The sequence below is a fragment of the Oratosquilla oratoria genome, chromosome 3, assembly GCF_046742065.1.
Source record: "Oratosquilla oratoria isolate Oo_2021 chromosome 3, ASM4674206v1, whole genome shotgun sequence".
Taxonomy (NCBI): Eukaryota; Metazoa; Arthropoda; class Malacostraca; order Stomatopoda; family Squillidae; genus Oratosquilla; species Oratosquilla oratoria.
This window is the reverse complement of record NC_134779.1, coordinates 14,631,989-14,647,824: the sequence shown is the minus strand read 5'-3', so window position 1 is coordinate 14,647,824 and position 15,836 is coordinate 14,631,989. Positions and strand designations below refer to the sequence as shown.

Genomic DNA, 15,836 nt, shown 5'->3' with positions numbered 1-15,836 from the left:
TGTTGACTCTTGACAGAATATTTTGAAAATAATGAAAAGATGTTTTGGAAGGAAATTAAGAGAGGGAGGTCAACCAACTAGATAAGAAAAAGGTAAAAGGTGCAGATGTAGAGATAATAATGGAAGAGACAGCAGTAAGAGGAAGATTGGGTGAGTATTTTAGGGAGTTACTAAATGTGAAGGAGGATAGTGATTGAAAGGTAGTTGAAGTGGGAAGTGGTAACAAAATGACACTGATGAGTGAGGAAAATGGAGGAGAAATAAGGAAAGATGAGATGAAAGCAGTTATTAAAATGATGAGAGTAGGTAAGGCACCTGCATTGGATGGGTGTCATGCAGAATCTCTTAAAAAGGGAGGTACAGTGATGGTGGACTGGCTGGTGAGGTTATTTAATGTTTGTCTAAAAGAGAATAGAGTACTACAGGAGTGGAGGAGTACCTGTATAGTACCACTTTACAATGGAAAAGGGGACAAGTGTGAGTGTAGTAGTTTTAGAGGGATCAGTTTGTTGAGTGTAGTTGGGAAAGCTTATGGGAGGGTTTTAATTGAGAGGATTACAAGAGGAACAGAGGGAGTAATTGGTGAGGAACAATGTGGGTTTAGGACAAGTAGGGGTCGTGTGGATCAGATTTTTGTGGTAAGGCAGATATGTGAGAAAGCTTTAGGAAAAGATAAGGATGTTTTTGGGTCTTTATGGATTTGGAAAAGGCTTATGACAGGGTAGACAGGAAGGAAATGTGGGAGGTATTGCATACATATGGGATAGGAGGAAAGTTATTAAGAGCAGTCAAGAGTTTTTACAATAGTAGTAGAGCCTGTGTTAGAATTAGAAATGGAGAGAGTGAGTGGTTTGAGGTAAAGGTGGGGCTTTGCCAGGGATGTTTTATGTTGCCTTGACTGTTCAATTCATACATGGATGGGGTCATGCGAGAGGTAAATGCATGGGTAATGGGGCTGAGATTGGAGCTGGTTAAAGAAAATTGAGAAAAGTGTGGCATAAACCAGTCGTTGTTTGCTGCTGACACTGCACTTATAGCAGGATCAGAGGAAGGATTATGTTAGTAATGAAGTTTGGGAAGGTGTGTGAAAGAAGGAAGTTGAGGATAAATGTGGGTAAAAGGTGATGAGATGTACAAGAGGAGAGTATGGCAGCAAATTGGAAGTGAGTATTAAGGGAGAGCGACTGGAGGAAGTGGACAGCTTTAGATACTTGGGTGCAAATGTGGCAGGAAAGGGAAGAGTGGAGGTGGAGGTAAAATTCAGAGTGAGAGAAGCAAGTGCCCTGGTGGATTAAAATGTGTAATGAAAAACAGACATTTGGGAATGGATACTAGAAGATTGTATGGAGTGACTGTGCCAACAGCACTGTATGGGGCAGAAACATGGAACATAAGAGAGGAAGAGTTTAACCCCTTCCATATGATGACGCCTATGTAGGTGTCATGAGACGCAAGTAAGTATATGAGGATGCCAGGGATGGCGTCTCGATTATATCTATAACGTGTTTGTAGCTGAGTGACCCCTATATTCTATGAACTGGCTTGATCATATTTTCTGTAGTTATTAATATTCAGAATGAAAGAGAATGAGTAATACAGCTGTAACTTTATATTTATATTGTGATGCATCATCAAATCATTGTACATCGGGCACCTGATGCTGCCCACAAGTATTTGAATTGTATTGAAGAGGTTAAATGTGACTGAGATAAAATGCCTCAGAAGTATGGTAGCATTTACTAGGCTGGATAGAGTGAGAATTGAGGAGGGGAGGAGGTGAACAGGAGTGGAAAGGGAGTTAGGAGATAGGGTTGATTAAAGAGTATTGGGATGGTTTGGACACAGAAAGAGTGAAGAAAGATTAGTAGAAGATATGTGGGGAAGGTAAAGTTGGAAGGCGTGAACATGAGGGGGGGGGGCGACCATGGATGAGATGGATGGGGTAAAAGGGGCATTGGGAAAGAGGGGAATATCTGTTGGGGAAAGAAGGGAGATGAGAGAAGGTAGGGGTGAGTGAAGAATGGTTGTGTACAGATGATGCTGTGATGCATGGAAGGGACTGGGTGGGGGATGGGGGCTGAGGGTGTATGTGTGAATGATATTTTAGTGCAGCCTGAAGGGATTTCTCCTCATCTCTTTTTCTGCATGAGGTGGATGGAGGGGGGTGTCGTCAATTAAATGAAGCAGCCTTGCTGTGGATGTGCTGTGTCTTGCTATATTGATTCTTACCTAGGGCAGTGAGCAGGATGCAAGGATGACCAGTCATCTATGAGGAGCCAAGACGAGAGGGAGGGAGGGAGGGAGGGTGGTGAATGGGACCGGAGTACATGGGGATGGAATGGGTGGGAGTGGCTTTTATGCCTTTGTTTTTGGCTGCCTCCCATGTAAGGGGAAGAAAGCCTTTGGTATATGTATGTACCTACTGTTTTTATGTAAGTTCTACTTTCACATCTATTTTTAATGAAAACCTTTCCAAACCATTCACATGGTTGGGTCTGTGTATTATACAACTGGCTGTTTGACCAATTTTAGTTTTGCAAACCTCTCACAAATTTCCCAGAGGAAGAGACAACTGTCCTCCCCCACTTCTATATACATACATACATACATATACCAAGGCTTTTTCCCCCTAACAAGGGGGGTAGCCAAAAAGAAAAAGGCATAAAATCATTCCCACCCACTCCACACCCCTCCACCCTCCCTCTTATCTTAGCACCTCCTGAATGACGGGTCATCCCTGTACCTTGGCCACTGCCCTGGGTCAGAAGCAGTGTCGCAAGACACAGCACATCCACAGCAAGGCCACTTCATTAAATCGGCGACCCCCCCTCTCCGTGCCCCCATTGCATAAAATGAGAGGATGGGGAGATATCCCTTCTATATACCCATGTATATTATATAATAGTACTGAAATCAACAGCATTCTGACAGTTGATAATCTTATAATTAGTATCTTTTAGGTTTTTAGATATCTATGCATATCGCTTGTTTGCGAAAACGTCGTCATAACTCAAAATATCGAATTTTTCAGGAGAGGCATTTCAAAGTTTCAAAACGATCTCAATATTATAAAATGCCCTCAAACACCATAGGTGGAAAAAAAAATTGAGCATCAAATACGCCTCTAAAGTTTATAGAAGTTGAAACAATCATAATTTTTACTAAGTCTAAAATATTTGTTGGAACAAGTTGGAACATGTAAGGTTATGTCGTTGGGACATTTAGCACTCCCTAGCGGTCAATTTTTGAGCTACAGATATGACACTGTTACCAAAAAAATCCGTGTTTGAAGATGAATATGTCTGTATTAGGTAGGTCAAACACCACCAGAGGCGCCACCGTCGATGACGAGCACAATAGCGCGTCATTTTATGCGCACGCCATTCAAACGGCCAAATTTACATACCGCGGGAAATTTAATTAATAAAAATGTTGTGTGAGTGCATTTACTACGATCGTAGTAAATTTCAAACATTCACATCATCAGTTACATGTCGGTCAATAAAAACATAAGATAAACATGGCGGCCTGCATTCAGCAGTAGATCGAAAATTGGTATATGTTTCAACGTAAAAAATGAGCTAACAAATTTATTGTGCGGGCAACTGACCATAATGAACCAAAACTACTAGTATCGCGGATTATTCTAATACCAAAATAAAGGCAGCGTGTTAGGGTAGAGCTGAGAAATCGATGGTTTTAATTAGTTTTTTTCTATTGGGTCGGATTATCGGATAACAACATCAACATCCATCCCGCCATCTTATCTATCACTGGTGGTATGGACCAAACTTCACTCTATAAAGTTTCTTACTATTATGTTATTAGTGTAATAGACTTATAGTTGAATTATTTGAAATATTTCCTTTAAAATGTGTGATTTTCATGTAATTTGATCAAAGAGAAGTTACGTTTTCATCCTCCGTAATATTACGAACCACAGCTACGATTCGTCCTGCCCGCTATCTATGATCACTGGTGGTATGGATCAAACTAAACTATTAAGTTTGTTACTATTGGGTTATTAGTGTAATAGCTTGCATATAATTGAATTATTCAAACAATTTTCTTTAAAATGTGTGATTTTCATGTAATTTGATGGTATTCGTAGCTGTGGTGGGTAATTTTGCAGAGGATAAAAACGTAATTCTATGATCAAATTACATGAAAATCACACATCTTATAGAAAATAGGTCAAATAATGCAACCATATGCTAATTTTTTATATAAAATTGTGCCTGTCAGTAAAAACCGTCATTGTTTACATTTGATCGGCGATTAGTCAGACCGCACGTTTCGGCATGATTTCCTCGGACAAAATAGGCCCAATTTAATTCCATTCAAAATGCAATATCTCGAGAACTAGGACAGCTAGATGGATAATTCAAATTGCATCATTATACTCATAGCAACGTTTTGCATCCAATGAAAGCTACTTCAGCTCAAATATCAGGAATTCCATTTTCATATTGACCTACCTATCTGTATAGATAACTAAAAAATTCAGTTTTTTGAGTTATGACGACATTTTCGCAAACAAGCGATATATATATGTGTAGATATATTTATATATATATAAATATACATATATATATATACACACACACATATGAAATTAACCTAGAGATACCTGGCTTTGAAAAATGATGTAAAAAAATAAGGTTTATAAAAAAAAACACTACCATTCTATAACCATGTACGAAAAAATGCGTAACAGCAGAGCCACACAGCATCAGTACAGTACATTAATTTCAATATTTCCCTTTCAATCACTTCAGAATGTCATCTTAAATGTTATGAGAATACTTACAAGTTACATGGGAACACATTTTTAATTTTACCTTAGGCCTTCAACAATATTGGTGTATTCTATTCCCACATCATATCATGAGGATAAATCACAAATACACTATTATTGTAAACATATATAGTACAAACTACTATCAAGTATTACTTACTTTATGTGAATAATACAACCTATTTGTTACTCTCCCATAGTTCAAAACATACACAGTCAAAACATCATATGTGTATAGAGAATAAAACAAATTTGTCACATAAAACTTAATCTGTATATGTAGTTTTGAAATGCTTGTAAAAAACAAATGAATACGTTTAAGAAGATTTTGTCTTAAATTTGATGCTCTTTTGTTTTATATTTACTTCTTTGTTGCACTTATTACACGACGCCGCTCTACCAATCACACACAGACATGTACAGATATGAATGACGAAATGTAGCGCGTTTATACAAATAATATTTTAGTTTTTTCCTAAATCGTAGAAAATTGAATGTTTATATTGGCATGAACTTACGAATAAAAAATTTGCTATTAAATCAAGCTTGACAATTGTATATCCTTCTAGTAAACTAAATTTCAATTGGATCACTTCAGAACAAAAAGTTTGAGTCAAACTTTTTCAGAACAAAATACAAATTGATTTAGCCACAATAACCCAAATATCGTATATACGAGAGAATATCAATATGAAATATATTCTGAGGAGGCCCCTGTACTATCAGACGTCAGATCACTCTCAGCCAGATCCAGAAGACAGTAAATTGGATGGTGAAGATCTGGGCATAGAGGTCGAATTGATTTTCTTGGCTTCGCAGCTTTCATGCGTTTTCTAATTTTGAAAAACGAATATAAAGTGAAAGTCACCTCCCGTAACTACGTAAGAGGTAGATATTGCATATATAATTCTGGATATTATAGTACATTCGTCATTTTCATACTATTTAGCGATCATGCTGGGATATGACGGTTGTATATAATTCAGTGGCTGCTCCTATGACCCGCCATAGATTTCTCTATCTTCCATTTACAATTTTCAGCTTAGTATAATTTTTCCGCTCTCCCCAAAAGTTTTGCATTATAAACGTTGCAATTGTCGTTTTCGTCATAATTATTATGCGTTTTCTAGTTTTGAATATCGTAGATAAAGTCACCTCTTTCTCTAATTCAGGAAACAGTGCATTAACGCCAGAAATAAAGCTAACAGCGCGTTGGGTTTCATTGCTAGGATGGTTATGAATAGAAGTGCAGAGGTAGTTATCAAACTCTGTCTAACATTAGACCCATCCTGTCTATGCGGTGCAGTTTTGGTCTCTCTCTTATAGAATGGACATCAACTCACAATAATCAGTACAGAGGAGAATGACCAAAATGATACATAGGCTAAGAAATTAACCTTACGAAGAGAGGCTTAGGCACCTTAACTTACACTCTCTGGAAAGACGCAGAGGTGTTCAAGTGGATTAAAGGCTTTAACAAGGGTGACGCAAACCAAGATCTAAGAATATAAGGTCTAACCACTTCCGACCGAATTTCGAGGGAGTTGGCGCAGCGGGCCCGTGAACGTCACCTGGCTGTTCAAAGTGGGGTTAGCGGGTCCTATAGCTGTCAGTTGAAGCTGGTCCGTCGTTGGAAAATGACGTTGCCTTCGCTCGCACCGCTCCACGCAATTAGTTATATTCTGACAAATATTATATAAAATATATATATAAATATATATAAAATATTATAGTTCCTGTCTATATATATGAATATAATATATATATATATATATATATATATATATATATATATAATATATAAAATATTATAGTTCCTGTCTTCCTTGGCGTTTCACAGTTTTCTTCAGTGTATCACAAAGAGAAAATGGACTCAGCCAAATGACGTCAGAAGCTGCGCAGAAGAATTCTAACGGTCTGACCTGTATATTTAGACCTTGACGCAAACAAGATCATCATATTAAGACAACAGGGCAGGACAAATTTAGATTGAAGAATGAAAAAGGTAAGAATTGGTTTACTAACAGGGTGGTCAACGAACCATGTAGTGAGAGCTGAAACTATCAGTTGTTTAAGAAACGGTTAGACAACTTTATGGACAGGGATGACAGTTGTTAATGTCTCCTTCATTCTTATGTTCTCCTTTTTATTATCATTTTTTTTATAGCAATTCCAGGGTGTAAACGACCGATTTCCACAAACCTATACATATATAGCTCCGAGGAATTATCTTAATTTTTCCTAATTTCTTTTTAAATAATGGACATCTTAGATATGTTTGTTATCTGCAGAAATATCACTGATGTGTATATTCTTTGTTTTCCTTGTATTCAGAATGGTTGTGATTATGGATGTATTTCCTCCTCAATACAATGCCTGCTACTGTGATTGTACACACACACGGCACGCACATGGACGCGGATGCACACATACACACACCTTGCAGACATAACAGGGTTGTGGCAGAGACTTACGGACTGCAGCAAAAGATTAAATTAGCTTTTCACTATACGGATGAAGAGATGATGAAAAAAAAAAATTAAATCTCGATCCGTCCAAGACTGGAATATGCGTCAGTAATATATGGCTCCCAAGCAGACTAAAGGATATAAGCAAGATCGAGAGAAAACAAAGGATAGGAAACAAACTCTCAGTGGTCGGGAGCGAACCTCCTCTGAACAGAGGTGAGGAATATATGTAGTGTTCTAGTATGGACAACCATGAAAGAAATCAAACTCCTAACTATACAGTAATCTTTATCTCTTCCAATCGCCAGGTAAGGCGAGTATATGGCGAGCCTGAAATCTGGAGCTAGAGGTCCTCCATCAATGCCAGAAAAGAGAAGGTCTTGGAGCTGAAGGTGAGTTGTTGCTGCGACAGTTGGTGAGGCTGTTCTGAATTCGGTTGTTGTTGTTGTTGTAGGTTTATCCCTCACCGGAGAGGGAATGGGACATTGTCGCAAACTTGTCCCCAGGATGGGCTGTAAGCAGGCATTGATTACTATCGCCGCGGTGGGTTGAAGGGGTGGTAATCCTGTAGCTCAATGTAGCACCGGAGGGTCTGGGATGTCACGATGTAGATGGCCAGGAGTTGGGTGGTGTCTCCAACGTGGTCCTCCATCGGGAGATGGTCGAGAAGGCGCCGGCGGAGACTGGAGGTGCGGGGACATTCGGTGAGGTCGTGGACGTGCTGACATCTGATATCCTGGTCGCAGTAGGCACAAATGTTGGACTTCTGAGCGATCTGTCTGTACGTCTTGGCTCGGACTCTGATGGCGTTGATGGCACATTGGGTGCGTCTTGGCAGTCGGTTGAGGGCGGTCCTGGTTTCCCTGGTGCTTAGTAGGTTGATGTTCCACTGGAGGGACTCGGACTGGGTGTCTTGGATTAGACTCTGCCATCTGGTGCGGGCTGTGCGGCGGAACTGGGCTTTGGTCTGGCGTCTGCTGACTCTGATGACGACGTCTGGTTCAGGTTTCCGGGTACCGGTCTTGGCGGCGGCGTCTGCTGCTTCATTGCCTGGGATGCCAACATGGCTGGGGATCCAATTGATGACGTAGGTCTTGCCACTTTGTTGAATGTTGTCCTGGATGTCTCTGTTGAGTGCTATGTTGTCTCGGTGAGGGTTACGGATGTTGTCAATGGCGCCCTGGCTGTCGGTGTGGATGACGATGACATCTTCTGGCTGGCTTCTCGAGTCGATGATGGCCTCTCTGATGGCGGCAAGTTCCGTCTGGACGGTGGAGGACCCGTCGGTTGCTCTGAAGGACTGGGTGGAGTGCGGGGCGACGAAGGCGAAACCTGCTGTACCGTCTGCGTTGACAGAGCCGTCAGTGTAATATACTAGAGGATCGGTGTCGTGGCCGTCTTCTGCTTCTGCAATGCTCTGGTAGGCAGCGTCCGTGACTTGGTCGGGGGTGGCGCTTGACTTGCTGTCGTAAGGCCGGTTGACCCGGAGAGCTGCAGCAGGCTTGACCCAGGGTGGCTGGACGGCTCGGTCTTGAATCTCCGGGAGGTAGTCGTCGACTGGAGTGTGGAGTCGCCAGTTATCGGCCGTCTGGAGGAGCCAGGTGTTGTCTTTGAAGGCTTCTCTGGACTTCTCGAGGGCGGAGCGGACTTGGCTGTGGAGGGGGTGGCTGGGACTGCGTAGAACCTTGTCGGTGAAGATTGCCAGGCGGGCGTCGTGTCGGAACTGGCTCGGGATGAGGTCAGTCTCATGGAGGCAGGTTTGGGTGCAGGACCAGGATGGAACTCCTAGGATGAGTCGGGCCGCTCTGTTCTGTATGGCGTCAAGGTGATGCCTGGCTGTCTTGGACGCGAAGGCAAGGGCGACGCTTCCGTAGTCGAGGATTGGCCGGATGGTTGTCTGGTAAACTCGATGGAGGACGTAGGAGTTGGCACCACCTGGAAGACCGCTGATGACCCTCATGGCGTTGAGACGGCATCGGACTCTCTTGGCGGCGTACTTGATGTGGCTTGTGAAGCTGAGGTGTCGGTCGTTGACCTACTCGATGCCATGTCCGTTGAGGCAGAGGTTGGCTGTGGGTGTTGTCCGGCTGAAGTGGATGGCCTTGGTCTTGGGTGCGGAGAACTTGAGGCCCAGGTCTTTGGTAGTTTCCTGAAGGCAGTGGAGAGCCCTCTGACAGCCGTGGAAGGAGTCGTACGTTGAGACGATGACCAAGTCGTCGGCGTATGCAACCATCTAGGTCAGACTCGGCAGAGTCGTGGTGCGGAGAATCTGGTCGACCAGGAAGTTGAAGAGGGTCGGACTGAGGGAGCTGCCCTGGGGAGTTCCGTTGGCAAAGGTCTGGTAGCTGGAGTAGGATCCCTGGAACTGGACTCTGGCTCGTCTGTCGGTGAGATAGTCGTGGCACCAGCCAAGAAGCTTGCCTCAAAGACCTGCGTCGATGATGGCGTCTCTGTTGGCGAGCTCGAAGGCCTCAATTCGGTTGGCAAGAGGCCGTCCTTTTAAACCCCGCGGCGGGCTCACAGAAGGGTCCCGTCAGATTGTCTAACCTTCTGATTAGCCGCCTTCCCTTTGGTTGTGGGGTGCGTGAGCAAGCTGTGAGCCTTGTCCAGTGTATACGCCTCCGCTCACGCTGGTAACATTATCAGTCTGGGTTGGGCCGGCCAAGGAAGCAAACGTCTCAGGCGCGGCCGGCGTCGGTGGTTGAGACAACGTCACCACACATACTCCGAAGCAAACACTCAGGGTACATTTGAACGCGACATTGTCTACTAGCTTAATGTTTAGGGCGAATTTGCCTGGAACTTGGAACATTTGACAGCACGAATTATACAGTGACTAATTAAGCTACGATGGGCGAAACGGCGATTGATGTGGAATCCTCGTCGCCGTATGATCTAATGGAGAACAACATAAATTATGAGACAAAGAAGAATAGACGTCCCAAATTACTTCCCAGGATGAGCATCAGTGCTGTAAATTTCGCAATGATGATGGCGAGGAGTTAATCAACATGGCAACAGGAAAAATGAAGCATAGCGATTTCAGTGAGCCAAGTGGATCTGGAAACGGATTACACGAATGAAACAAACGAAACTCCGACCTTCAGTCACCAACTCAATTTGATTGAAGTGTACAAGAAACAGTTCCCTGATCCTTATTAACCAAGTAGCCGAGGTCAGCCTGTTGACCTGACTCCTTCACCCTTCTCTTATTAAGAACTTCTTCATGATACTGTTGACAGTGATCTTGGATATTCCATCTTCAATTCTTGAAACATTTGTGAAGTGTAATGCCCGTGTTAGTGTATGACAATGTGTGTTCCCAAGCTCTGTTACCGCCTCACCGACCTGTGACGCTTCAGGGCAGGCTCAGGCTACCCCTCTGTGGACGTTACTGTGCACCTGAAAGCATTTCTTCTGTTCCGCAACCGCAGTCGAAGGCAAAGTAAACACGCGAGAAAAAAAAAACATCCTTGTCATTACCACAGGAAAAAGAAAAAGAAAATCCTCACCCCCCCCCCCAAAAAAAAAAAAAAGTACAAACACTTCGGAGTGCCAAGATTATGGTATGATCTTCCTTCTTTATTGGTATCCAGTGTAACATCACTTAACAATAAACTCGATGTATTTATAACAACAGTGAAATATACCAGCGCTGACATTGTAGCCATTACTGAAGCGTGGCAAGTGGTTCCTGAGGTGTGTAAAATTGTGGGCTACGAACTTTTCCACCATCTCAGGACTGACAAATGAGGAGGGTGTGTAGTAATGTATTGCAGGACAACCCTTAACCCTTCACACCTGACACTCCCCCGGGGGAGTGGAGGTTTTGTGGGTGAGGGTGTCGCCTCCCTCCCATCCTCGCCATACAACATCTGTCATTTTCTGTGTTGTGTACTACCCTCCCCGCTCCTCCACCGCGCAGCTGCTCGTCTCCCACATCATTGATACAGCAGATGCACTGAGAGTGAGATTTCCTGCTGCCAAGATCGTCATATGTGGTGACTTCAATCAATTGGACATATCAGACATCCTAAATCAACTCCATCTTACTCAAGTCATAGATTTCCCAACGAATGGTAAGAATAGCTTTGACCTTATCATGATTGACCAGTCATTACTACCTACCCTCCCAGCCCCTACCACCCATGGAACGAAGCACTCACCTCTCTATCTTCTGGCCCCCAGTTCCCACCACCTCTCCAGCTGTTGGCTCAGCTGTTGTCAGAACTCACAGGCCCACCCCTAACTCAACCATGGGAGCGTTTGGGCAGTGGATAGTACACCATCCCTGGTCAGAAGTTCTCCTAGTGGATGATATTGACACCAAGTGGGATAATTATGTTAATACCATCACTGAGGATTATCACCACTTTTTTCTCATCAAGACTCTGACCATGCACCCCTCAGACGTTCCCTGGATTACACCAAGGATTAAACGGCTGATGGGACAGAGGAACAAGGTATTTTATACAACAAAATCATCCGTGAAATTAAGACTGCCAAAATATCATATTATCCAAGCAAAGTCAGCCATCTCAAACAGGTAAATAGCAGCCAATGGTACTTTAAGATTAAATAGATATGTGGTCTGAACAACCAGTCATCTTTTCTCCCTTGCATTTCTCAGTCACCTCCTGAACACGCAGCACAGGATATCAACAGTCACTTTGCTACTATATGTCAAAGTCTCCCCAAGCTCGATCCCGCCTTCCTCCCATCCTACCTGTCACCCCTTCCCCCACCTATGTTCTTGAGTTTGAAATCGTTAAAAAATTAAAATGCTTCAATCCTAAAAGATCCACCACACCAGTTGACCTCCCACTAAAGCTCTACCAGGAATTTGCCCCTGAACTTGCCACTCCTCTTTGTTCGATAATCAATGCCTCTCTAACTCAAAATAAATGCCCCAGAGATTGGAAGACTTCATATGTCACCCCCATCCCTAAAGTCCCCAGCCCCCAGTCCTTAAATGACCTGAGGCCAATTGCCATCACGCCCATCCCCAGTCTCATCTGTGAGGACTTTGTTTTCAACTGGGCATATAGTAACATACGCAATAAAATAGATCCCCAGCAATTTGGCAACATCAAAACTTCATCCACTACTCACTGCTTAATTGACCTACTTGATTTTATTCACAGAAATTTAGACAAACGTAACACTTCCCTTGCTCTCACTTTCATTGATTTTAGAAAAGCATTTGATCTGGTTGACCATACCAACATAATAAGGAAATCAATAGAAATTGGTCTCCATCCCAACCTAGTAACATGCCTGTTGGATTTCCTGAGTGAGCGGAGACAGTGTGTCAGGTCTAAAGGCTTGATCTCTACCCCGCAACACCTGACCTGTGGAGTCCCCCAAGGGAGCAAGATGGGACCGCTGTGCTTCCTAATGTTAATTAACGATGCTCTAGCTGACAGTTCCCATTAGTGGAAATACGTTGACGACTCAGCTGTTGGCATCACCGTTGACAACACATCTCCTGACTACTCTCCACTGCAGGCTACTCTTGATAAGCTACAAGCCTGGACGACTGACAACCATGTGAACATTAACAGTACAAAAACGGTCACCATGCACTTCTGCACATCAAAGAAGGATGTACCTGCTCCAAATGTCACAATCGGTACCCAACCTCTCCAAATAACCAAATCCACTACATTACTGGGAATCACTATTGATGACCAACTGGGCCGGAAGCAGCATGAGACAAACACCGTTAAGTAAGTTTATTTGGCAATGAATCAATATACATGAAGTTCAGATATTGAAAAGAACACATAGCTCGAAATAACAATTACAATTGCCGAGGATAAAAAAAAATGTAAGCTTATTTCCATTGTGGTCCTCATTAGACTGTTTTTCTACACTAAGTTACAGACAACATACGTAGGGGTTAAGGAGACCAGAGACAGTTATGAGTAATACCAATCAGTACACATATGGCACATAAACATTATCATGAATTTGCTAATACTGCTAAAATGTTCGTAACACGTAGGATATTGAGACCAAAACTTGAGCACCATCATAATAAGGAACATCGCATTATGCATCAGGAACAACAAAATATTACTAAAAGGTACCAAAATAGTATGAGTGAGTACCAGATCATTGTAGTACCATTAATGATATACTACATTATTCTACTGCTGTAGCAGCAAGTGTAGGACAATAAAGGGGGGTCCATTCCAGGGTAAGAGTAAATATCAAGTACCACGGGATAGAAGTTAGCAGACCATCAACAATATCAACATGTTGTTATAGTGAATGTTACATGGTAACTTGGGTCACCTATTAATTAATTCCAAAATTTACCTGTACCTCAGGACGGAGTGGGAAATTACACATTAGTTTGGGCACCAGGAAGTAGTACATTATAACCTGAAGCACCAGAAGTAGGGTAAAGGGGATCAGTACACGTATGAGTAAAACAACAAGGAGATCGAGGGAAAGGTCCAATTACATTGTTGCCTGGTACCTTGATTCACCAGGCTTGTATTATGATCAGATCACAACTGTTCTCGGACCATACCTGAGATATATACCATACTATGACAAGCAAAACAAAAGTGGAAACCAGTTTTGAACATCAAACATTGTTGTACCTCTGGAGGACAAAAGGGGAGGCCAGAACAGTTATGATTGAACGCAGATTTGGATGGTATTACTCAAGGAGTATGGTACCCCTCACTAGGCTAGTAGTACATAAAATCAAGGCTGTTCTCGGCCCATAGCTGAGATATATAGTAATCCTTGACTTTTTTCTTGAAAGAACCTTGCTATCTGACTGCTTAATGGACATAGGTAGTGAGTTCCATAGTTGAACCCCTGTGAAGTGAAAGCTGTTTTTGGTGAAGGAACCTGCATGAATTACAATAAAAGACCCTTGACTGTTCCTGGTTCGGTTCTCAGCAGATAACATAAAATTACAGCTCACATATGAAGGAGCAGAACTATTAACAACATTGTAAACATGATTTAGTTCCAGCTGCTGGACACGATATTTTACAGATAACATTCCTACTTTGCTTAATTCTTCTATATCAATATGACTACTTTGAGGTAAATTTAGCATAAATCTAATGATCTTATTTTATGCAACCTGTAGCCGAGACTGTTTTTTTCTGCTCAGACTACTGTACCAAGAACTACAAGCGTAATCAAAGTGATGCTGTATCAAAGCTGAGACCAGAAGCTTCTTTGTTTCCATATCAACATTTCTGGCTTTTCTGTAGACAAAATTAACTTTATGTGAACACTTGGATACAAATTTTATCCGTTAAGGCATTCCCTGAGAGTGACCGATCTAGGGGTATTCCAAGATAAGTTACCTCTTGTTTTGACTCCAAGACATTATCCCCACATCTGGCCCGTGCACCGCGGTGTTTCCTGAGGTTGGGTTTTGATACGAAGACAATACTTTCCGTTTTACCAAGGTGTAACGACAACTTGTTGTCTATGAGCCAGGCCTGGACTGATGACAGTTCAACACTCAAGGCCTCCTGTACTTCAACTGGGTCCCTACCTGAGACAATTAGTGCGGAGTCATCTGCATAGAGCAGTAACTTACAGTTCATCGCACCTGGAATGTCGTTAATATAGACCAGGAACGGAAGCGGTCCCAGAATTAAACCTTGTGGTACACCACAAGTTATCTCTCTGTCACCTGAGCAGGCTCCATTTATCTGTACAAGTTGTTTGCGACCTGAGAGGTAGGACTTAAACCAGCCAATATTCGCCACTCCTAATGACTGAAGTTTTTTTTTAATCAAATATCATGGTCCACTGCGTCAAATGCCTTTTGTAGATCCAACAAAATTTAACCCGTGTAGTTACCTCTGTCGCATTTCTGTTTTATCAGATAGTAAAGGTATATTTAGCTGGTGTTTGTTGAGTAGTTCCATATAAAACCAGATTGCATGGTGTATAGTGGATTACGTTCCCGGAGGAAGGTATCTAAATGATTGTATACGATACGTTCCAAATCTTTGGAAATAATACCAAGAATTGAAACAGGCCTGTAGTTTCCTGCCTCAGCTTTTGCGTTTTTCTTATAAACAGGTGTTACCCGAGCCCTTTTCATGTCGCTCGGGATAAATCCTGACCTGATAGACAAATTTATTATGTGAGTTATTGGAGGAGTTATAATTGTGGTCCCATCCTTAACAAACCTCGCAAGAATATCGTCTAATCCTGTAGCCTTATTCCTTATTGACACTTATGTTAGCCAGTAATTTAAACACTTCTTCTTGAGTGGTCTTATGTAGTTAGAAACACTTTGTGGACTTATCTTTATAGTACTCCTGAACGTATCCCAGCCCAAACTTCACAGAACCCGTTGGGAGGGATTTTACTAGTTTAGTGACTATGATTGTGAAAAAGAGCTATGGTATTCTTATCAGAGTTAAGCTCGCCGTTTATCATGAGTCCTATCCTGTCTGCTTTGTTACCAGGCTTAGTGTGAGCTTCTAGGTTCTTCAGTTTGCCAAAGCTTCTTTAAATCGTGTTTGTTCTGGTTCACCATGTTAATACAATAATCAACTTTGGGTTTTTCCTTCCAA

General features: G+C 42.3%; 2 protein-coding genes across 3 annotated transcripts in view; both read right to left on the bottom strand.

Annotated features, from left to right (window-relative positions):
• Uggt (UDP-glucose-glycoprotein glucosyltransferase) overlaps positions 1-5,058 on the bottom strand; it is a 93,366-nt gene extending 88,308 nt beyond the window's left edge. For both annotated transcript variants that reach the window (XM_076177340.1, XM_076177350.1), the window contains exon 1: positions 4,959-5,058. The gene's annotated coding sequence lies outside the window, so the exon portion shown is untranslated. The remainder of the gene's footprint in view (positions 1-4,958) is intronic.
• Positions 5,059-7,798: 2,740 nt separating this feature from the next.
• Positions 7,799-9,226, bottom strand: LOC143041654 (uncharacterized). Its single transcript, XM_076213664.1, has one exon. It carries the CDS (start codon positions 9,224-9,226, stop codon positions 7,799-7,801), a length of 1,428 nt encoding a protein of 475 aa, XP_076069779.1.
• Positions 9,227-15,836: the final 6,610 nt, after the last annotated feature.

Coding starts and splice junctions, on each gene's coding strand:
- LOC143041654 (XM_076213664.1), bottom strand. CDS start 9,226: ATGAGGGTCATCAGCGGTCTTCCAGGTGGTGCCAACTCCTACGTCCTC.